The 25,424-nt window shown below is 34.4% G+C and overlaps 1 protein-coding gene across 1 annotated transcript in view; it reads left to right on the top strand.

Annotated features, from left to right (window-relative positions):
* Positions 1-25,424, top strand: part of VWC2L (von Willebrand factor C domain containing 2 like) — a 158,874-nt gene that overhangs the window by 2,308 nt on the left and 131,142 nt on the right. The window contains exons 2-3 of the mRNA XM_060623458.3: positions 702-1,171; positions 22,757-22,886. Coding sequence (XP_060479441.1) covers positions 782-1,171; positions 22,757-22,886 — 520 coding nt within the window. The 5' untranslated portion in view covers positions 702-781. The remainder of the gene's footprint in view (positions 1-701; positions 1,172-22,756; positions 22,887-25,424) is intronic.

The raw sequence follows: 25,424 nt of genomic DNA, 5'->3' as shown, positions 1-25,424 counted from the left end.
CAAATCCTTTTGAATACATGGAGTTGTAGTGTACTATTTACTATTTACATTTTTCTTTCCCTTATTCACTATGGAATAGTTGCACTATTTTTTCGTCTAAGCTATGTTTTAAAATCCAGATTTATGTTCTCTGAAATGAATATCCCATTTGAGATCATTGTTGTTCTCCAATTATGGGTGTCAAGTAGGAAGGCCTTTATACTAGCTCATCTCAATTGTAATTTGTATTCAACTATTGGTCTCTTCCCTTTCTTTTAGAAGTAGAAGTTTTCTCACTAATCTCTTAGTTTTTATACAGATAATTGTAGCATATATTCTATCACTGACTAATCCATTTCAAAGAATAATAGAGAATGTGAATTAAGACATTCTTGAGCCATTTTTAACTACTCGTAATCACCTTTTGAGGCTCAGTAAACCACTTCTTACAATTTAAACATAGCCAGATCTTTGAAATTCAGAAGGCAAATTCAAGCCTAAGGTTCCTACGTGAAATGATGGACAAATTTTAATGCTTATATGCCAAGAATAAACTCTCCAAACTTTATAATAAAGTGTAGATAGTTGCATGAACTCAGTCTATTTGAGGTCTTAGTATCTTTCAGATAGATTCCAAATAAAAAGGTTAAGAACATGGACTTACATAAATCCATATTCTCTCTATATTTGTCAAATTATTCTTTTCAAATATTTATTTTCAGCCTACCCCTCTTGTATTCCCATGGAAGGAGCTGAGTATATTTAATATTAGGAGCACATCCAGAAGCCTTTGAGGAGGGGGATGGCTCTTCATATTCATGAAGCTTGCATACTTCTGTTGGTCATCCTTGGATTAGTCACTTCTGCTGCCATCAGTCATGAAGACTATCCTGCTGATGAAGGTGACCAGACCTCCAGTAATGACAATCTGATCTTTGATGACTATCGAGGGAAAGGGTGTGTGGATGACAGCGGCTTTGTATACAAGTTGGGAGAACGATTTTTCCCAGGGCATTCCAACTGTCCATGTGTCTGTGCTCTGGATGGACCTGTTTGTGATCAGCCAGAATGCCCTAAAATTCACCCAAAGTGTACTAAAGTGGAACACAATGGATGCTGTCCTGAGTGCAAAGAAGTGAAAAACTTTTGTGAATATCATGGGAAAAATTACAAAATCTTGGAGGAATTTAAGGTATGAGTTACCCTCCATATTTATTGAGTACTAACTTTTCATACCACATACATAGTAGATTACTACATTAAAGTTGGAAGAAATTATTTTTAAATCTCCCTTTAATTTACAATATGATTCCAGTTAGCTAAGTACCACTGTGGTCAGCAAATAACCAAGTGGTTTGTTGATCAATATCTATAAGTTTTCACAATAATAACCTCTTCCTACAGAAGTATGGAGTATGCTTAATAGCATTTTTTGCCCTTAATCACTTCTTCTCTATTATTACAAAGTATGTTTTCTGAGGGAAATCATTTTGTTTGTATACTATGTGTTTAATGTTTAAATTTTGTAAAGTTGTGTGTGTGTGTGTGTGCATGCGCGCATGTGTTGCTTGCGCACATGCGTGTGGTCTATTTGCCTGTGTTTGGAGCCATTTAACTATAGTCTAGAATTATATTTAGTGTGTGGAAATGCAAGTGCAAGTGAGATGCACTTCTGAGCTATGGTCTTTATATTACGAATATGCATTAGGACTACTTGTTGTAGAGTACCATCCGCATTGTGTTCTCTGCTCATTAGAGTTTTTGCTTGCAGGACCCCAAAGAGAACTGAATTTTAGTCCCTGTCAAAGGTAGTAAAAAAAAGACCATTTTTCAAGCCTCCATAGTATTTCACAGTCTTTATTTTATGCTTGTGTCATATTTTTAAGTAATTTGGAATTCATTTTTATCTCACTTTGAGTCTCTTTTCTCAAATGGCTAGTTTTAATTAGGATGTCCTATAAGCCAGATCCGAACCCTGAAGGTATAAATTAATATATCAAAATGTTCTCCTTAAATGTAATGGCAGTTTGTGCCTTGGAGTGTCTGTCATTCTGATGGCTTGATATGAAAGACTTTCATTTCATCTAACCAAGTTCTGTGAAAGGTGCTCAGAACCTTATAAGCAAAAGAAGATATAGCTACTTTTTAGTGTGACTGAGAGAAGAATGTTCAGTTTTTAGCACTAACCCAACTTCCTTTTCTACAACAGTCAAATTCTAGAAGAAGTCAATATGTGGATAAAAGGTTTAAACTGATCATGATCAGAGTATTCTGTGTATTGACATTTCATAGCATTCGGTCCATTCCAGGTTATGGGTTCAAGCTAGTTGTAATTTACCCAAGAATAGCCAATACTTTAACTAGATTCCTTATGGCATGAGAAGAAATTTAATAATGATTACATTCAACTTTCCTATACATAAATGTTATCCTAGACTTTTCTCTTTCACGGACAATACTTTGTTGTACAATATTGAGAAGTAAAAGACTGAGAGTCTAATAAAATCATTATTTATAACAAACAATAGTTAACAGTATAGTACATTTATTAACAGCTTTATGGTCTCTAAAATATACATCTTGACATTAACTATTACGCTTTTAGAATAATTAACCTAAATGCAAGTAGTCAACACGATTTGATTCTACACATGGTTCTAGAATCGTATCACTCTTTTCTCACATGCATACTTATTGAGAGTAGAGTGCAAGGAGGCATTGTAGAATAGCCTAACCCAAGCAAAAAAAAAGTACAATGAATAAAGTTTCTGAGATTTATATAATTTTGTCATCAACATTTAATAAATAAGTAAAGATAGATATTGAATTTAGTCAACTCACCACTAAAGAGGCTACAGTTTTCCCTCTATTTATTAGACTTTTAAATTTACTATAAATGTAATACCTATTTTGCCATGTCAAACAATAAGAGTATATAAAGAAAAAGTTGACAATTACTTCACTCTAATTATATGTCCCTGCTATAGTCAATACACAACCCTGATGTGCACAACTTTTCTACCTGACTCTCTATGCCCTAAGATTTTTAAATGTGATTAAAAAAAAAAGAATGAAAGAAAACAGTTGCCACTTTTCCACCAGGATTTAGAATTATAAGAGCTTTAGTGGTTATCTAGGGAAAGTTCATAAGAATGAAAAACTAAGTCCAAGAAAGTTTGTTACTTGTCCAAAACTGTCAGGTTATTTAACTTACTTCTCAATACTGCCATTCTAACAACCTCTCAGAGAACTTTGGCTCAGAAGTCAGATAGATCTGGATTCAAATCCCAAATTTATCATCATGTAAGTCTTTGAAAGGACTCCTTAAGTTTTTGAGCTGCATTGGCCATAAAATGGCCATGATAATAACGTCTTTTCTTGGGAAGATATATTAGAATGAGTGAAAGAGATAATTTATGCAAAATTAGCAGCCTTGTGATGATTGGTACACAACAGATATTGACTAAATACTTGTTCTCTTCCTTCTAAACTCAAATGTCCAGGGATTTACTCTAAGTTCACAGTTCTTCTATGTCTTCGCCCACATTTTACAATGAAAGTTCAACCTTAAAGTCACTGCATTGAAAGAAATCCAATACTTTTTATAAATGTTCTACTTATCTATGTGACCTATATATATCTAAGTAAATATCAGCCATCATATCATCTTGATTCTCTTCCAATTTAGCTTGCAAGAGACAAGTAACTAATTTCAAAAGATACATGGAACTTTCACATAATTATCTTGGCATGTTATTAAGAAGGCTTAATAGGAGATATATTTACATATAATATATTCATCCAACAAACATTTATTAGGCTATTAGATATACAAGATACTGTAGACATACTTACATTGGAAAGTAAGATACCTATAAGGCAAAATCTCCACTCACAAGGAAGGTATGAACAATATAGAAAGAGAATGGAGGGGAAAATCAGTTTAAAAGTATGTGTTCGTGAAGCTCAACGCCAAGGCACTATGCTGTCAGAAGCATATAAATATGATATGATGTTTGGTCAGAGAAACTTTCTTTTTCTTCAGCATGGTCAAAGTTGAGCCTATTCTTAAGTAATTTAAAATTGATCGAGATAGATTAAAATTCCAAAGAAGAAACTGCTTGAGCAAGATCAGAGATTAGTGTGAAATCTGCAAAGAGAGGTGGGAGATGGGAATAACAGGAAGCTGGAAATTACTAGAATGCTATTACAATAAGAGAGAGGAAAATTTGTACTTGTTTTTTGGACAGAGGAAAGAGGAACTTGAATACCAGACAAAAATATTTAGATTCAGTCTAAAGAATAACAAGGGGTAAATGCAGGTGGTTGTACATAGAGATGACCCAGTTAAAAGTGTTTTTTCAGTAAGATTACCTTGTAGCCAAGTATAGAACTGAATGGAGGTGAAGAAAAATTAATGGCTAGGGAGGTGGGGCTGTTGCAGAAAACAGAGAATGAAATGAGCAACATGCATGTGGATAAAAACATTCAGGAAAGTCTTTAAAATAAAAATCTAAATTCCTAATATAGTCTTGATTCTACTCATTGATTTCTTCAAGTATCTCAAACTCTCAGTGATTTCTCTTCCTTGGGTGCTTGCAGTGCTGTCTTATACTTTTAACCTTTGCACCCCTGTGTAAGTCCTACTAGGCTATTTCACAACCCCATTTAAATCTCATCTCAACTGGAAAACCCTCTCTGACTGTTCCATGCTGCATCCCTGGCTGGGTCTCACAACGTTCCTCTATGTTCCCACAGCATGCTGCACATACCATTATAAACAGGAACAGAAATCATAGCCCGATACTATCAATACCTCTGTGTGTCTTACAACTTATTTCATTTCATAATAACACTACGATGGTTAAAATTTAATTAGCACTGTTTTACAGATAAGAAAACTGAAGCACCAAAGTGTAAGGTATCTATCTTGTCCAACATCACACAGCTATAAAGTAGAACTAGGATTCACACCCAGGCAGCTTGGCTGCAGAATCTAAGCTCTTCACCACTTCTACTGCCTCAATCACACTGCAATAATAGAATATTAAACTACCTGTCTCTCCCACTAGACAGTGAACTCTTTGAGGCTAGGGGACAGGGTTTTCTTCTGTTCCCAACGCCAGCAACCATGTGGACCATTCGGTGCGTTTTTGGTGAATTGACATAATAGGTCAGATCTTAATTAAACCCACAGAATAAAAAAGTTCGAGTTCCCTTAAAAATGCTTAGTTTCTTTTTGTTTGCATGTTGATCTCTTCATTTTAATTAAAGAAGCACTCAAAATTCAGATAAAGAGTGCTCTTTGGGTCCCTAAAGATGACACACATTGTTCATGTTCTATTTCCATCCTGCTTTTTCCTCCTCCTCACTACCCCTTCCTAACCAAGGCTCATCTTGGATTCCATCTCCACGCCAGTGTTACAATGACCACCCGGTTTTTTAGTTGCTCTGTCTCACTCTATACAGTTGCAAAATGTATGTCCCTACTTAATCTTTTCTGATTACTATATTCAAATGTAAATTGATCCACATGTGTCACCTGATAAGAATAATGTTATTTATAAAGAATTTTTTTCAACATTTACTGATGCAAGCTTTGAAAATGGATTTCTCTCTACTATTTTAGAAAACTCTAAAATTTCCAGCATTCTGGTAATATTGTATTAAGATAAAGGTCACTGTGTAGTAGGTTCTCTCATCTTTCTTTTATGTATATCCAGGCAAAGTGATACTGGAACCTACTTCTTAAGACATAAGGAGTATAAATAATAAATTACAATAGCGTTTCATAAAAAAAAAAGAAAGTTGATTGGAAACACAGACTCTATCAGCTTTGGCTCTGTGCTTAACTATGTCATGCTGAGTTTCCCAAAGGGAGAAATGATTTATTTTGCTCAGTATTTTTATAACTCCCATTCAGGAAGAATTAGCCTTTTTTGGATTTTTTTTTTTATTTTTTAGTACTTTAAAAACTTACACTGATTTAGTGTATATGTAGCTGCAAGAGATCTTACTTCAGCCTTTGCACAGCCAGCCTCATTTTAAAGTGATTTTCTGTAGGCAACACCCAGTGTCCCTAACTCAGGATCTGGATTTGCCCACCACATGCCTTCCTCTGTAGGCACTGGCCTCAGTGCTTCTCCCACTATGAACTGAAGGTAGTTGGTCAAGCAGCTGATTTTTATTTTTAAAGGACTTAGTGTGATTATTTTCTCATGCTGCATATTTTGTATATATGTTGTCGCTTTAAGAAAGCATGTTTTCAGGCTGGGATAAGCGGCCTAGTTTTTGCCCAAGATTTTGTATTTAATATTTAAATCTTGAAGAAAGCAGCAATGTGGACAGAAAAGTGATCACTTGGAGTATTGTGTCAAATCACCACACCTATAATGTCAATGCCAGGTAAGGTTTAGAATTGACTTGCCTTCAATGGGTATGTTCGTAGGAAGACAGGTTTTCCAGGTTTCTCATTAATCTGTGCCCCCCCCCATCATTAACATCCAATATGGTGATACTAAATATGTAAAAGTGTTTGGATAGAAAGGATTTTTGAATTTAGGTCTGGGAGATTTATTTGATGTCAGTTTGTTTTAATATGGGTAAAGAATGGAAGGCAACACGTACTAGGAGCTAATGATCAAATATATGAAAAAAAAAACAGGAGAAAATGGAAGCTATGAAGAAAGCTCAACTGAGTGACTGAGTTAACACTTTACAGAAACACAATTCTCTGCATCCCACCCACCCCCTGCCATTGTATCAATTTCTATGAAAGGCACAGAAACTAAGATTTCTGCACTAAGTAATGGGGTACAAAATACATCTGTCCAGAGATGTGAGGGTTGCAGTTATTTTAATAACAGAAATAGGTAGATTTTGAAAATATGAGTGGGATTTTAAAAGATTCTTTCCAAAAGATTAACTATTAAATGGTTAATGGAGTTACCAGGGGCATTTGTACGATTCCACCAAAAAAGGTCCTAGAAAACATTGTAATTTCATACAACAAAGATAATTGAGGATCTTTGTTGAGAAGTTGAGAAGACTAACTCCTAAACCTGCTGACTCTGTAAAATACAGTTTGTTTTGCAGAGCATGTTGGCGGGTTTTAATGTTAAAATTGCAGTTAAGTAAATTCAGGAATGGCTTAGCCTTTCAAGTTGCTACAAAATATCAAAAATTAAGTAATGCTAATCAGTAATGCCTATTGCTCATCTGAGTGTCAGCCCCAGCATGTGGAACAGACTCAAAGTGGGTATTCTCCATGGGGAATTCCCATCTTTGTAAGCAAATGTGGAAGCTCTACTTAATTTGTTCAAATCTCTGACCAATTTCAAAGATTAGAAGTTAATTTTGTTAAAATTTAAATTTATAAAATTCCTCTCACCCTTTCATTTTTTTTACACTGTGCTCACTTGGCATTTTTAGTTCTATAGAACTTCCCTAAATGGGAGTAGATCAGATTTTTAAAATCATTTTATTTTTTCAAAAGCTTGTGATAATTGGGAATGATCCTTTCCTTTGAACACATTTAACATGAGGGAGTACAATTGTAAGATTATATGGCTTCCAAGTTAACCCGTGGATGGGGTGAAATAATCTGTTTCCAGTCAGCAAAAGTCTCTTGCTTTAAATTTTAAGGGAATTAATGGTCAGCTAGCCCTTTGGATAGCTGTACGTAAGAATAGTTTTTCATGCTCACCCACTGGTATTTATTGCTGTCCTTCATATTACAAGATGCTGCTGTTAATGGTGATAACTGTGTGATAAGTATGACTACAGAGATTTGTGACTGGGCTTCTGTGCCCTGTGTACAGGGGGTGATCGGTGTTTGATTTGCAGTCACATCCGAGATTTGCAGAGCTTGTCACTGTTAGTGATTACCCCAGACTTGAGGTCAGCCATCAGCTGTTTACAGACATCACTGGCCGTTCCTTACTCTCTAATAGTGTGAGAAAATGAAACCGAAAAGAGAGACCTGGTAGTCTCCCTTTCAGACTTTCACTCCAATTGTACATGATTTTGGAAATGTTCAAAATCTGTCCATTTTTAATGGTGGTTTTACTCACTGTGAAATATGTAATCTGTCAATGGTATGACATCAGCAAGGATAATTTTTTTCTGTTATTTTACATCTTATTTCATAGCTCAGGTCTCATATTTTATGCAAATTATGTAGATACTCTAATACATACCTTCGCAATAGAAATTGTTCCATACATGCATTGATTTGTGGTGTGTGTGTGTGTGTGTGTGTGTGTGTGTGTGTGTGTTTACGTGTGTGTGTGAAAGAAATTTGAGGGACCAGGAATGTTCTTTCTTTAAGAAAATCTTACTTTAAGATTAGGTAAATCCTTTTTTCTACTCCTCCTTATTCTCCCTGACCATATTTTTGCTTAGTTTTGTTTTCCTACAGCTTGATTTATACATCAGGCAGTGTGTTTTATGAAGGACAGCACAAGAAAAACTTACTGGTTTATTTTTTTAGTTGTATTTTGCCAAGCTTTCCAGGAAGAGCTTGAAACAAATAACTAAGAGACAGTTTGAAGTGATCAGTAGGTTGGCTTATCCAGAGCATCTTTTTCAAAAATGGCCATTATTAATTGGGGACTGGCTTATTTTAGAGTCTGTACTTTGGACTTTTATCATCACTGCTGATTAGCATCAGTAATTTCACTCCAACACACCTCCATTGTCAATTTCCTTGACTCTAGCCTGCTGTATAGAATATATCACAATAAAGCTTTCTTTGAAAGGATTTAATGACACTATGAAAAGAGTGAATAAAGTACTAAAGTAACAAGAAAAATCATTCATCCCCTAAAAAAGTTTTCAGATATTATTTTATGCCTGTATAAAGCTGTCTAAAGTGGAAAAAAGTCCAATGAACACAACTTTTAATTTTCCCCCCATTATGTATGTGACCATAAACAAAACCCAAATAAGTTTAATTGTTATAACTAACTATAGGGTAGATGCAATAATGTCATCATATACATCTTATGAAAAATTAATTGTATTGGGAACTTGAAAATTATAGTATTACATATCAATTTTTAATTAACAATTCTACCTGCTTATAGATTTTTTTGTGTTTTTTTTTAATTAAACATTACTTGTTTGGTACTTTTCAATCCTTTTAATACTGACCTTTGACTACCATTGTTACTTCTTGGTATGAGACTAGCTTTCTAGTATATGAGTTTGTGTACATTCTCCTATTTATAAAGGCAAGCATTATGTTTTGGGGTTTTTTTGTAGTGAAGATCCTTCCTACTTTTAAGAGTTGATTATAGAATTTTTGATCTAAAAAAGAACTTTGAAATTATTTTGCTTACCTTCCTTATTTTACAGATGATAAAACAAAGGACAACTGAAACTTATTGAAAAGACCATAATGACATAGCTCATTATTTGCAAAGGCAATATTAATATGTTGCTTTCCTGTGGTCTTTTTTCTACATTTTACTATGTTCAGGTTTAACAAGAAAACATCACTCATTTGCATCTTCCTTTCCAATAAATGTGTTGGATGCAAAGATTTATTTCAGCTAATTGTCTATAGAAATGTGATATCAGGACATATCACCATGACAACACAGAGTTACAAGTAGACAAGAACAATAAAATATTGGCATATCTAAAATCAGTCTTTGACATAGATAGAATACAATTTGTAAAAGAAATCTAAGTTTGCAAAGGCTCTGATAAAAGGGGACCCCCGTTAAAAATGAAAAATTCTATAATTAAACCAAATAATATAGGCCAAATTAAAATAAAATCCCATCAGATTAACAGTGCCTGTTTATTTTCATGGATACTACTTTATACTAGGAAGTAACAAAGGAACTAAACTAGCTGTTCTTGCCATGTATTTAGTGATTTTAGGAACTGAGGACTCATGTTCTCGATTTTCTCACTCTGCAAGCACCTGCCTTTCACTATGAGACACTATGAGACAGGAATGGAATGTGAAAAATGGATGAGGTATGCAAAACTCTCTAGTTCCATGGCATTAGAACAAAGAAATATTCGTAGACTGATGTATGCTCAGTATCATCTCAGGAAGGAATGTTGCAAAAATTCAGATTCCTTGACCTTTCCCTCTCTGATTTGGGTTGAAATTATTTACATTTATGTTTTTCTAAAGCTTCCCAGGTAATTCTAATGATCAGCTAGATTTGGGAATCACTGTAATGATGTATGTAGCCTTTTCCAGACTTTTTTCTAGGAAACACAAGCAATGTGTGAGATTCTCAGTAAGGATTTCTGATTTTTTTTCATGGGCAAGTAAATCTGAGAAATGATTTATCCTTTAACAGTTCTTAGAAATGTGATGTGTATATTAGTGTATTGACACTGCTTGAGCATTTTAAAAGGTTTGAGAGCCAGTATGTATTATTCAACAGCGATGAGCTTGACAGGGAGGTGAAAACTGGATTTTAGAGTAGGTTCCACCCCTTAGCAGCCAAGTGACTTAGGTATATTACTCTAGCTCTGTAATAGTAGAAACTACTTGGCATACAATAAGGGATTCATAAAGGCTACTTGACATTTTTATTACTATTACCAATAAACTATATTTAATATAGGATTTTATAAATTTATGTGACAGAAGAATACTTTTTTTCTCAGAACATCTATTAACATCTTAAAGTTCATAAGAGTTCAAAGAAACACAGTTTAAGAAATACTTTACTAATGATTCACGATACCCTAATTTCTTTATTTGACTCTTATGGGCAGTTAATGATAAAAGTCTATATGTCTCAGCTCTTCCTTTATTTTCTGGCTTTTTTTTAAGTTTCCAATATTGACATTAACATGATTGTTTATAGCAATTAATTTGTGCTGCATAAAACAATTTAATTGACAAAATTACCTCTCCTTCTTCATCATAATAATGCCAGCTACATATAACCAAAAATCTAAGTGATTGACACCGTATAATCCATGAGCCACATCCAACTTACCACCTGCTTTTGTAGACTTTTATCGTAAATCAGCTATGATTATTCAGCTATGATTATGTATTGTCTGTGGTGGCTTTTAAGCTGTAGTGAAGAGTTGAGTAGTTGCCCCAGAGACCATATGACTCACATAGGTCAAAAATATTTACTATCTGGTCTCCTACAGAAATGCCAACCCCTGATCTATGATAAAATTATTCTTCCCTTTTACTTCCCTCATATTGTGTTGTCATCAAATCTTTCCAATCTTTATTCTTTGAAGGTTAAACATTTTGGATACTGATAGATATAGGTCCAACTTCACTTATAGGTGGTCTCAGGTATCTCTTTTCACATATGTAACTTTAAAAAAGCATTTAGATTTGCCTATTATAATTGTTGTTATACATACTTGGCAACAATATTAAGTCATATATCTCTGCACATTTGCCTTCAAGCAGTACAGCTTTGTTGTTTGCATTGATGAATAATAATTTAATAACTTTCCACTTACTGAGAATTCTCAGATGAAACAGATAAGCAAAGATGATACAAACTTCCATTATTTTGATCTCCCTCGTGTTCTCCTTTGATAGTGTGACAAGTAGGTATTTTTAATTTAATGTAATATAATAAATATACTTCCTGTGATATTAATAAAAGAAAATATGTATATTATCTTCTTAGGTATTCAGTTCATTATTATATCTTATCAATTCAACTCACATAACTCATTGCTTGATTTCATTAAGTATTCTAAATATCATCTACATGTGAAGAAGTGGTAGGTTTTGTAGAGTTGTACCAAAATGTGTAAGATATAAATCTGACCCTCAAAATTCTCCTAGTCTATCAAAGGGAATAATACAGTTACAACTAATAGCAGGTGGCCTGTGACGACTGTACTAGAAATTCATACGAAGAAAGGAGGAATTTAGTCTGGAAGGCTTAAGAGTGGGGATTTCAGCACACTGAAAGTATTTTAGACAAAAATTGGGACACCGGCAAAAGTAAGTACAAAGCACATTCAGAGACAAATGACTCAACCCAAGTGGCCAGAGCATAAACTGTAGAGGAGCAAAACATAAGAGTGAGAAAGGAACACAGGTCCAGCTCATGATGTGAACGTCAGGCCATAGAGCTTTGGCCAAAGCCTGGGTTGAGCAGGGAGGCACAAAGGGACTCCAGTGAAGAAGTGACACAACCAGATCTGTGTCCAAGGCAAAACAAATAATAGTTGACAATTTTATAAAATATTTTGCACGTGTGATCCCTCAAGAGTTATTTCATTCCAAGATATTTTTATTCTTATTTTATGAGAAAGAAGGATTTCTGACTAATTCTAGTGCTCTTCTCATTATACCTGACCAGCTGCCACAAGTTCACTAAGGATGCTTTTCAAGACATAGTAGAGATGGCTTCATTTTCATGTGAGTGTCTACACGCCCTATATTCTCCAACAGGTGTTCAACTATAATGCTGAGATATTTCATATTTCACTATGAAGAAAATGTATACATGCTAGGATGAGGAAAATTCTTACCCTGCTTCATGTTTTAGAGGGCTCAATTTCTTTCATTTTAAAAACTCCCATTGCCATGAAGAAGTGTGAGTCTAAGGCACCTTCCAGTCCATTAATAAATAATAACACCTGCATTCTGAATGCTGTGAGAACCACCCAAGAATATTTTTGCAAATTTAGAGGGTTTTTCTACATTTTTACATCTGTGAAATACAAATTTAAAAACAACAACAACAAACCACGGACTTTGATAATGATTTTGCCGTCTTGGAAATACCATAGTTACTACAAAAACTTCCAGTGGTTACCAAATTAAGTCATTTTTCTTTATAGTGAGAGAACAGCCACAGCTCTCTGGAACTCCACTTATTTTCACCATATATTAGTTTTATTTCCCCTTCCTAAATGTGACAGGGAAAAAAATTAAATGTATTCAGCCTAACTTTAATTTTTCCCCAACATTAAAAATAAAATCCTACTAAAATAGCAAACCTTTGACTGCTGAGATTTAGAAAGCTTCATTAGGGAGAAAAAGGACAATCACAGAGAATTTTCCTTTAGTTAGTTAATGAGACCCTAGGACATTCACACTGAAGCTAGAACATACCTAAATCAAGATTCAAAACAAGGTGAGCTAAAGTTACCCTGTTAAAAATCTGTTTGGACCAAGAATCTGATTAAATATTGGAGTTTCATCTCAGTAAACAAGAACCTAATTAACTATTTAAAAATGTTTCCCAATGTCATCCTCATCTAACCACAGTATGAGTGCATACATTGCTACATTTTAGAGATGCAACCCAAATTGCTTTTAAAACTCTAAAAGATATATTCCTTACAAATTCAATATTTCAAAAACCTTATAATTGAAATAATCATGCCATAATTTAATAAAAACAATTTATGATCAATATATTCCCTTGATAAATACATGACCATTGAAAATGGATGGAGAGAAATATAAATAATAAATACATACATACATACATACATACATACATACACTGGTCACACTGAAAGCCATAACAATGAGGGTCTTTTAAGCAAGGCTACATAATTTGCATATTATATCATTTCCTTTCATTCTCCTAAGAATCTAGTGATGCAATTTGAGCCCTGTTAATATTATGTTATTATTACTTCCACCTGACAAATGAGAAAACCCAGTTTCAAGTAATTTAAGATAAATCAACACTCTTTGATGGCAGGAGGTGAGTTCCAAGTGTGCTCATTCCACAGGGTCATATGGCCGAACTGCACTAGGCATTAGTACTAGCTATTGTTATACACAGTTTCAAAACTGACGGTTTTGGCTGCACCCTGCATAAAACCAATACACACTAAAGTCAAAGGTTTATCAAGAAATTAGTCAAGACTTTTTAAATTAAAATATACTCTCATATTATTGCCCATAAGCCATCTCAACATAATTTTGTGGAATGAGGTAGGCTATGAATTAAGCATCAAATAATGAAGTAGAACATTGAGAAGGAAATTGCTGTTTGGACTTAAAATTGGAAACTAATATATTTTATTATTAGCAGTTATAAAGTACTTCACTGTATTAATTTTCAATTACTGCCTTTTCATAATATGTAAAAGTATAATGTTGCCAACAAATGGAAAGGCAACAAAAGACTTCAACTTTTAGTACATTTTTGCCCAGAGAAATTCTGAGACAGTGGCAAAGAGAGACTTCTGAACTAAGTCTGATTGGTACTCCCAATACAAATGGAATTGGTTGTTCTAGGCCTAATATTTTCACATCCTACACCCTGAAAAGCCCTGAGTTCAGTGACAACCATGCAAAACACCTCCTTTCAATGTTTCTCATAGAACAGGCCTGGTCTTACGTGTCTCTTAACATGATTCTTTCAGGTTGTAGAATTCTAACGGTAATGTATTCTCCCCCACGCACACATGGCCCTGTTTTAATGCTAGTGTAGATGACTGGATTTTAACTGATATCAACAATCTGTTCTTTTTAGTGTCGACAGGAAAGTTTTGAAGCTATACAGTTGTTCATTTTTTTTCCTATCGCATAAATAGGTGATAAGTGGAGAATCCTTACCATGGAGACATACGGGCTGTAGTCAACATATTCTGTTCATCGTCAAGGGTCTTTAATGTATCAAAGCCAAAAGTCAATCCAGCTTATCAGTGAAGGACTAAAGGCTGTTGCTTTTCTAGGCTATTTCACAAGGATAGGGGTGACACTTTATCAAAATCTTTACTTCACTGTGAATCTTCTAGCCTTCATCTATATCTTTGGGTTCTCCTTTGAAGACTCTAGTAGAGGCAGCTAACACATTCTTTCTTTTTTTCTTAAATATACACTGTTATTTCCTTAATAAGTATACTTTGCCTATTTAAAAAATACATCTGTGATTGTAACTCAAGAAAGATATTTTTGTTTACATTCTCTTTCTCTACAGTTTATTTTCCTGTGTGCTATTCTTCATATTTCAGAAAAAGCTGGGTTTTATTGTCATGAAATTCCTTGAAAATATTCAGAAGAAAAATATTGGTTCTATATACCATCAGCTTATTAGAATAGGTAGTATGTAACTATAGACTTGCCTGCTCTTAAAAATAAGCCAAAATACATTTAAATAAATTTTTAGGAAAAAAATTTTTTCAGAGAAAAAAATCATTAATATAATGCCACTGTTGTGTTGCAAATATAACGGTAAGTTTCTTTTTTTTTTAATTTTTTGATGATTTACTTTTGAGAGAGAGAGACACAGAATCCAAAGGAGGCTTCAGGTTTTTAGCTATCAGCTCAGAGCCCCACATGGGGCTTGAACTCATGAACCACAAGATCATGACCCAAGCTGAAGTCAGACACTTAACTGGCTGAACCACCCAGGTGTCCCTATAATGGTAAATTTTAAGACCGAGTGAACATTTTTTATACTTGATAAATAATAACTTTAGATTGGATATTTCATCAACTTCTTTGCAATATTATTGTGTTTTACATTAGGGTCAGAATAAATAAAAATAAAAATAGAAAGATTAACTCCAATAATTCTATCCTCCTTATAATAGGTCCATAGGACCTTATAATAGGTCCATCAGTTATTTTTATGAAAAATAATTTGTTTTACAAAATCAAAACTTATTTCTATAGATATTTCTTTTTCTAGACTGTCATTTATTAAGGACAGGCTACATATATAGCTCATCTTGGTATACTTTATATACCTTATCTTATATATGCTATGCATTTAATAGATATACTCAATAAATTTTTAAATTCATATATCTTATTTCTGATTTTTAGTTTATTGTCTACATAGTATATTATATCTACATGGGCAAAGCTGTGTGTACTCCTTACAATCACCTGGCTAAAATGTTTGTTTTCAAAAAACATAAAGTGGTTTTTGATAGATAACTGAATAATAATATTCCATAATGTATTATCAAAGTACCAACTTCTTAGACAAAGCCAGAACAGTTATTATTTAACTTGTTACTCAAATGATAACATCATACACATTTGCTGACAAACTGAGGTTATTTAGAAAACTCTATGCATCCAGTTTTCTGTTTACTTCAGTAGTATTAAATTCTTAAAGAAATTCCAGCTCTATATTCATAATTTGGTAAGACTTACAACCTCAGTGTTTCAAATGTGCTCCAATCAATAGGGCAGATCACTGAAGAAATCACTACAGTCCCATTTGATGCAGGACACTGAGGAGCATTTTAATCACTGGTGCAATGGGTTTTCTTTCAGAGGATTGTGAATTTTGTTTAAAATCCATTGGCTGTATTGATTATTAGGTGACATCTGCCACATGCAAATTACTGGCTACAGTAGTGGCAATGGATGCTAAATACTCTTGTACTCTGTAATTTAATGTATATTTTAATGAAGTGAACAGTGAGATTCCTGACAGGCATCAGCAACTTTGAAATAGTATTCCAAATTTCTCATACAGTTTGAAAGTAATGAGATTTGTTCCATAAAGTGATAAAATTTATGCCATAAATTATCTCTAAAAGAAGAGTGCTTCTTAAAGCAGTATCTTTTCCTTGGTGGAGATCAAATTTTAAATTGTTGTTTAATGGGAAGTTTTTAGAAGAGCAGTCTGAGCTATATTCTCTCTGATAATTTTTTGCCAATATTATCAAATAAATGGAGTACCATATGGTAAGAAAAACCTAATATCACTTGGTCAGAAGGAAAGCCATTGATATAGCAGTGTGCTAAAACTTGGCAGTAGAATACTGTATTCATTCACCACTTCAGCCTTCAACAATTCATGGGAGGCTTTCTAGGAATCAAGCTTTGTTCCTTTGTTTGTGTTTTGTTGGACTTTGTAATCTAAGTCATCCCTTAGGAAAATGGATTTGTTTAAAATCAGGATTGTTGTATTTTTTTCCTTAAAAATAGTTTATATTATACTAAAATCATTTTGTCTAAAAGGCAACCATTAAACTTAACACACATTATAAAATGAGACTAGCTTTTTCGCAGACTCCTGAGGAATTCCTCTGTATGTATTCTTACCCTAAATTTAGTTATCATGGTATTTGCTAGTGCAATAAGTCTATAATTATCCACTGTGAGAGTCTAGTCAATGGAGTGCTTGAAGGTTGATTTAACTTGTGATCCACATGGTGGGTAATGTGAATTTCAAATTGCCTTTAAAAAGTAAGTTTATGTTCATTGGCATAATATTGTAACCCAGATACTCATTTGATGACTCATAGTCAGGAACCTTTCCCCACAAAGTGCCCTTTATAATATTTAAATAAAATGCAAGTATGTTATCGAATCAGAATCCTATCCATGAATGATTAACATAGATGAAGCTGCCCAAGAAGTATGGCTTTACAAATAAGAAAACATAGGTTATGCATAAATGACTTGTATATGTTAACAAATATTTGTTAAGTATCTATCATGTGCTAAGATATCTTCTTGGTGCTGAGTATAGCAATGAACAATATACTATAAGAAGCTTATAATGATAGGGAAAGCAGATAAAAATAAATAAACGTATACTCAAACCAGTAAGATAACCTCATGCACTGATGAGAGTTCTGAATAGGCAGTGTGATGGAGAAGGATGATGGAAAGATATCAGGGAAGAGCTCCTTGGAAAAAGGGCATTTGAGTTGACATCTAAATGCTAAGACATCAGGGAAGGAAAACAGGTTTGTTGCTTTTCATTTTTTCTTTTCCTTTCCCTAAGTGATTTATGATGATCATTTTAATGGTTCACAATTAGTCTTTATCTAGAGACTTCTAACAACAATTTTTCTTCAATATGTTTCTGACATGATTAATTCTATTGGTTCACACATTCTCCCTCTGACCTGCAACAAACCAAGTTCTATAAAACTTCACTGCAACCACCTCTGTAATCAGATTCCACTTTGAACAAGAAAAATAACCTAAATATTCTTTTAAATCTAGTCTTATGCTATCGTTCAATTTTACACTTTTTTCAAAACACCATCAATAAGTTTGCAAGTGAATAAAATAATAATATTATAATTTGTCTTACACATTTAATGTGCTTCACAGTAACTCTGTGAAATTGGTAATACTGTTATTCCCATTTTATAGATTAAGAAACTAAGGCACAGAAAGTTTATCTAATTTTCCAAAGATTCACAGCCAGTGATAAAGCATCAGAGACCAGAAGTTCTAAGTACTAAGGCTATAGAGAAGTGTCTTCTAACCATGATATCACAGCCATCCAAACAAAGCCAACTAAAGGAAATATTGTTTTTCTAATTTTCCAAATGCAGAGTTTTCCAACTTGTAAGAAAACTATTGTAAACTTCATCAAATTAAAATAGTAAACTGAACACTGCTATGCCCTTGTCACTTTGAGAATTGAATTTGGGTAACAAATCTGGTAGGCTGTGACTATTTCCTCATGGGAGCTCTACAAACAATTCCAGTAACAGCCTCCACATAAATAATGATGCCACAAGGTACGGTGATATAAACCAAACATCCAAACTTTCCTCAGATATGGAAAGTAAGCCAGTGTACTCAGAATCCAAAATAAATGTGCATTTTCTACAAACATTTTGAAAATTCTATGCAACCAGTCTGTATTAACATGTTCTCATAATCCTACGTTGACTCTTAGTGATGATTTACCTCACTTCCAAATTTTCACAGAGAGCATATTTGACAATTTTTCTGGAGTTACTCAATTATTCTAGTAAGCTAAGTTACTAGTTTCAGGCTACTTTCTCTATTTCAAAAAATCATGGAGCATTCTACTATTCTCATGGTTCTGGCACATCCCTTTCAATTTTCTAAGAATTCTCAAAAACCACAGACAATGGCATTGGGATTTTAGCTTCAAGGTCTTCAAAAGTTAACCATTGAAAAAACTGATGTGTATTGTCATATTTCCATTCTCTAATACCAAGGAGAAAAATTTGGATTCCAATTACCTAAATCAATTTTTTTAAATCCCCTTTTATTCTATTAATCAGAAAATAAATAAATATATGTATCTAGTAGGAAACCCCGTTGAAATTTGGGGGCAGCTGGGACAGCATTTGGATTTGCCATGCAAATATATTCAGTGATAACAGGAAGTACAGATAAAATGCATGTTTCTACTTAAACAGAGTCCACATTAGATATTCAAAAACCCTAAGCAGGAGGTGTACAGATTCATAACAGACATAAAATTATCAGATTATCTAATACATGCATTAATACATTTGGCTTCTAATCATAATTTTAATTAAAATTTATGTAAAGGTATATATAGTGAATGTTACTTTATTTTCCAAAGCTTTCACAGAAATGACATGTTCTGTGAGATTTCTTAGAAAAAAGATTTTTCTTGTATAAAATTTTAGGATGGTGTCATTTAATCATGTTACTTACCAAATCTCTAGCTGACAAAAGTCACTAGTTGTAATTTCACATGTTCTTCTAAAAAAAAGTGAGTAAGAATAATTTTATTCCAAGTACTTACTCTGTTCCTGTGTTCCTCTGTTCCTCTAAGCATAGCTTTATTGTTTAATCTTTGGTTTTACAGGGACATTTTCAGATTTAATCTATAGTTTTCACATTGAAGAGCCTGATAAAAGGAAATTCGCAACCAGCTCAGCCCTTAAAGATGTAAAGATTATGGAAAGCACCAAACCTTTAAGTTTTAGGCTGCAAGGTGGGAAGGCTTTTTAAAGTAGGAACAATGCACATTGTTCATTCCCAGGGACTTCTTGCTGCTTATGCAATGTCTTTTCAGAAGTGCAGGAGAAAGCAGGGGCAGTGGAAGAAGTCAAGTTGGGCAAGAAATTACTGGTATCTGAACTGATGAATTTGTGAAAGCGAAGTCCTGATAAGGCTGGAGAAGAAAGAAGGGGCTTTAGAGTAAGGTCAAGGAGTTAAATTTGATTGAGCATCAGAGTGGGGTGGGGCACACATGGAGATGTGAGAAGAAATGGACTGAAAGAGATTATTTGCGGGAAAAAATTAATGAAAACAAAAGAGGAAATTGCATGTGTCTGACAAGAGATTCTAGACCCAGGAAGGGTGTGGTATTTGAATAAAGTCAGAGTCAGGGGAAGATTCAAAGAAAATGTCCCTCAGTGGCTAGAGTGATACTTTCATTTTTCCAATTTATGTTTCTCATTATTCAAAATCCCTTAAAATATCAGGTGTACTTTTATCACCAAGCCTTATAGTCATAGCTCTTCCTCAGAATATTTCTCAGAACTCTAGGGCATATACATCCAGTCTCCACTGGCTTCACATAGATGCCCCTGGGTCTTTACTGCACCATCATCTGTTAGTACTTCTCTCAGATACCCCCCAGTGCGGTTACGAGGCTAAAGATGCCAACGCCCCCAAGGATGTGAGCCTCAGGGCAACTTAACTTCAACCTACTATTCTTTTCTTACTAATTTACATTTGCAGAAGGTTAAAAAGCTCTATGGCTCCATAATAACCTCTTTATGCAATAAATACCCTAGTGAAATTTCCTGTTTTAGCAGAAGTATGTATCTTCCATAAATCAATTATTCAGTTCCTAATGGCTATTCCTCTGGATCTGGCCTGCATAGAGAAGGGTACAAACCACTGTAAAATGAACTACGCAAATGGGAGTACCCAGAATAGTGATTCTTGCTATCACTGGCAGGACATTATAGCAAGTACACCACCTGGGTTCAAATCCTGCCTCTGTCCCTTGCTGCCTAGGCCTAAGGAAGTTATTGACCCTCTCAGCCTATATCCTCATCTATGAGATAAAGATAATAGCAAATCTTCCTTCATAGGCTTATTATGAGAAATAAGTAAGTTGACATAGGTAAATGGCTTGGCATGATATCCAGTAGTTAATCATTTCCAAAAACATTGTTTGAGTCAGAATGGTGTCTTTAATAATCTGTTAGGAATCTAATAGTCCAATAAATCTTTCTCACAGGCCACAGTTAATTTGAGTAAACATTTTGCATTGGAAAATTTAGGGGATCTTTGGGATTTTTAATGGCTGAATCAGTCCACTAGAGTTGCACAGATCAGCCCGTGCTGCAGCAAGAATGAAGGGTCACAGCTATGGAAGGGCAGGGTGTGGAAGCCATATTAGTGGTTCTCTTTTTCTCTCATATTAACCATAAATGCACGTCAGAAGCCTATGTAAAAATTCTTTGCAATTAACGAAGGAAAGGGAGACAACTTCTGACCATTTTACTTGGGAATTTAAGATAGCACAATGGGGCTTGTGAAATAAGGAGTTAGAGCAGCAAGAATTTTCCTTTCTCACAGGATTTCTCACATTTCGCCAACAAATAATGTGCTATGGTATCAAGTCTTTTCCTTAATTTCCTGAGATTTTTCAGTAGAGGAGCTTCAGAAAAATCCCAGCCCTTAGGACGATCTAATATATTGCTTTGAGATACTACTTAACACATCTCACCACACAGTCAGGAGCTTAACTGTACCCTTCAATGAATGTATTGACAACGTTAGAAATACTTTTCCTACAGATTCTATGTCTAATTCTCTTACTCCTACTAAATCGGAAAGTAAAATAATTGAAAGCTAGACTCTCATTCTCCAAGCAGAAAGCAAAGGTAACATTAATTTGAAAATAATTAGTTGAAAGGTTTTCACCCCCACAGGTTGAAGAAAAACAAGAGCTGATATGGACAGTAGCAACTGAGACAAAGGCAGAGAGCTTTAATTAACACAATTTGCAAGTGAGGAACTTGCAAATTGCATTTTACAATGCAAAATGTTTACCTCAAAGTGACTGTGGCCTGTGAGAAAGATTTATTGGACTATTAGATTTCCAACACAGATTGTGGCACTGTGGCATAGGACTGGAGGTAGAATGTTCTCAGAACAAATGGAATGATTTGAGAAGTAGACACTTGTATAACTTCTGAGACCTCCAAGTTTTTATTCCAGAATTCCAAACTCTGTTGCATGAGAAATGAGAGATAGAACTTGTAAACATGAGAATATCACAAAATGGTCACTGCTTGAGATTATTTGTGGTATAGGCAGTTTGTGGAAAAGAAACAAAATATCAAACTCACTTTTGGCTGGTAAGTACTGTTGAGACAAAAATTGTTTTCTGCCTGTTTTTTTTTTTTCTCCTCTAAATTAATCACTTTTCAGTTCCATTTTTAGTCTTTGACTCTAACTAGTGGCTTTTTAAGTCAATTGATTTTAGTTCATTCATAAAAGCAAGCAGGAAAGATGAAAGGTATTTGCTAAATCTTTCAAGAGGCAGTACCTGAACGTTTGGATCCCAAATGCAATCTTTTCTAAAATTCATATTGGAAAAAAAAATGCCATTTAGAGCCTAGGTTAGCTTGAAAAGGAGTTCATACAAAGGGTTAGGATGTCCATTTACCATTTTCTTGCTTCTCAGTAATCCTTTTCTTTCTTAGGAAGAAAAGTGACAAATAGCAAAAACTTACTTCACATGATCCAGTGTCATTCCTGTTTGCCAGAGGAAGGTAGGGCAATCAGTGCATCTGGAAACCAAACCAAACCAAACCAAGAGGTGACATATTAGTTGTCCCAACACTTCTTTGTAAAGTAGGAACATAAGTCATAGGAAGAGTCATCCCATAGTGCCCCAGTTGCTCATGGCAACCTGAGCTCCACAAAGCAACCCACTTTGGCTTGGATATCCAGGTTGCTTTCCATTGGGGAAGAATGATCATACACATGGTAAATGGAGTTGATACAGTAAAGCCAATATAAACACTGATGTTTTATCTTCTAACAGCATATGAATGTGCAAGCATTAAGTTATAGGAGAAAAGGGGCTAATTTTAGATTTGTTCCTAGCCCTCTCCATGTGAATGGTGTCGCTGTGAGCCCAGCAATGAAGTTCACTGTGTTGTAGCAGACTGCGCAGTTCCTGAGTGTGTCAACCCAGTCTATGAACCAGAACAGTGTTGTCCTGTCTGCAAAAATGGTAAGACCATACTGCATTAGCTTTCAAAGAGGGGTTAGTGCAAAACACAAATATTCTACCACTGCCCACCATTCGATGCAAGAGCCCACTGTTTGCCTGTGGTTCTTCAATATGGGCATGGCAAATTTATACTTTTATCCCAACTTAATGTGAAAATAAACCAGCAATGGGTGCTTCACAAAGCTTTACATCTGGGGAATTAACGCTCTTATAAGCTCTGTTGTGGTCCCTATTATTGACTGTTGATTTATAGGGAGGATATTAGAAAGAACACAAAACCATCTTTTTGTTATGACTTAATTTCTTTCTTTGGAAGCTATGAAGCAGTTCACCCCATTTCATAGTGCATAACCCAGGAGAGAGAGTAGGGTAAATGCCAGATCCTTGGCTTTGGGCATAGAAAAACCTTTTACTTTAAAGTTGAATTATCAAAGAAATACAAAATTCAATTATTAATGTACTTAAGTTGAAGTAAGAAAGACTAGAAGGTTTAGGGCCTTTATTGTAGGTTTTTATTACACTGGAATCTTGCTCTCACAGGAATTGGATAGAGGGAAACTTGGTTTCTAAGATTATGGGTTCCTTTTTGGTCTTCATGGAATGGAGAGGTTGAATGCAGACTGTATGTAAATCACTCAAAATCAACGTGATGCTGAAGAGAACACAGTGCAGTGCCATAGACCCAGGGCAGCATATCAGCAAAGCCAGTATCATGCTCTTCCTACTGGTCATGTGCTGCCAAAAAATAAAGCAACGCTAGGTAGCATTCCACAAATGCCCCCTCTTGGCATTAATGACTGCTTGAAAAAAAATGGCTCTAGCTCTTAATAACTGAAGTCACTCTTATACAGAATCCCTGTGCCCTTCCTTGAGTTCACAAGTGCTCATCTTCTTCTATTACTCACCTTTTTTTTTTTTTGTCCTGAATTTGCCATTATGTTAGTTCATCTGCTAATCTTTTTCTTTATAGAATTATAATTAGTAAAAGGAGGTATCCGTTTATTAAATAAAAAGCAAAAGCAGTTCTAGTTGTTTTTACAATAGTTTTCTTGTCTTGGTGTCTTCCCAAAGGACTTATAAAGAACACTTAGGACATTTTTGCAGGCACAGTTTTACCATTTTGCATCATAAGAATCCACTGAGTTGAATATGAAGCTGCTCACTTGACTTCTATTTTTACTATTATTCCTTTCATCCAACTGACCTGTGTCATAGTGACCATCTTTTCTGACTTAGAAGGTGGAAATAAATATCAACCTGAAGTCCTAACCTATAAAATATATGTAAATATATACAATTTAAGACATTATAATTTTTAAAGGATTTTGAAGAAACTGGAAAAGATACAGGGAAGAACAATAAGATGATTTAATGGTTGAAAAATAGGACCTATGAGGACAGACTGAAGGAGTTAGCATAATTTGTCCTGGAGAAGAGAAGGCTCAAGGGAGACCTAACTGTCATCAAGTATATGAATGGTTAGTCTAAAGTGGAAGAGGACCTGTTATTTTTCATTTTCTCCAAGGACAGAAGGAAGAAAAAAATCAGCTACCTAATCAATCTTTAAAAATAGGATTGACAAGTCTTTGACTGAAGACTGTTTTTTTTCTAGAAGCAACTGTCTAAACAGGTCCTTGAGGATCCTCTCTTCCCTAGGTGTCCCTGGTTGGCTTTGTTTCATATTTATGGTAAACAAAACCATGCTTATAGTTAAAAACTATCATCTGGACATATTCAGAGTACTCGCAGAATTAAAACATTCTAGACCATGTATTTAAAACACAGGGTTTACACATTCACTACCACATAATCCTAGCTACCCCACACCAAAACCTGTAATATGTCCTGAGTTAACGTTTACACCAAATGTCAAATCAGCCACTACAAATTAATCACCTTTAATTTGATGTAACCCAAGATTATTATACTTTACTCCACGTTATAGAGTAGAAATCTGTCTTCAAATGAAACCTTCTTTGTATAAAAACATATAATGAATGGACTTTAATTGTTCAATTAATTAGTTAATTCATTAGTAGCCCATTAGTATTCATGAAAAACATGTTGAGAGAACAAGATCTATTAGCTAACTTTTCCAATATTTTGTTCATGATGCACTACAAAAAGACCATTTCTGTTCCCTTTTGCCATTTCAAAGGAAACCTTTTTCTTTTCTTAATAAGGGAAATGAACCTGAATTAGACTTAGTAGGAAGATGAACTCTGATTGTAATATAACATTATGACATATTTTTTATTATTAAATAACACTAATTAGTCACTTGTGCCCAAAAAGTGAAGTATAATCATTGTCAAAGAAAAGCATATTAAAAATCACTGGAGTATCCTTATGACCACCAATGATACTATTTTACTGAGAGAACATACTGAGCCACATCTTGCTTGCTTTCTTTTTAAGCCTGGCCCAGAAAACAGAAACAGATTACCCCTGTGTGGAAGAGCCAGGATGGGGTACAGGGGAAGGGGGAGAGTAGATGTTTATTATGACAGAATACAACTGGAACAATTTCTTAAATTT

Source organism: Panthera onca, chromosome C1 (assembly GCF_046562875.1).
Source record: "Panthera onca isolate mPanOnc1 chromosome C1, mPanOnc1 haplotype 2, whole genome shotgun sequence".
Classification (NCBI taxonomy): Eukaryota; Metazoa; Chordata; class Mammalia; order Carnivora; family Felidae; genus Panthera; species Panthera onca.
This window is presented reverse-complemented; position numbering and strand designations above follow the sequence as displayed.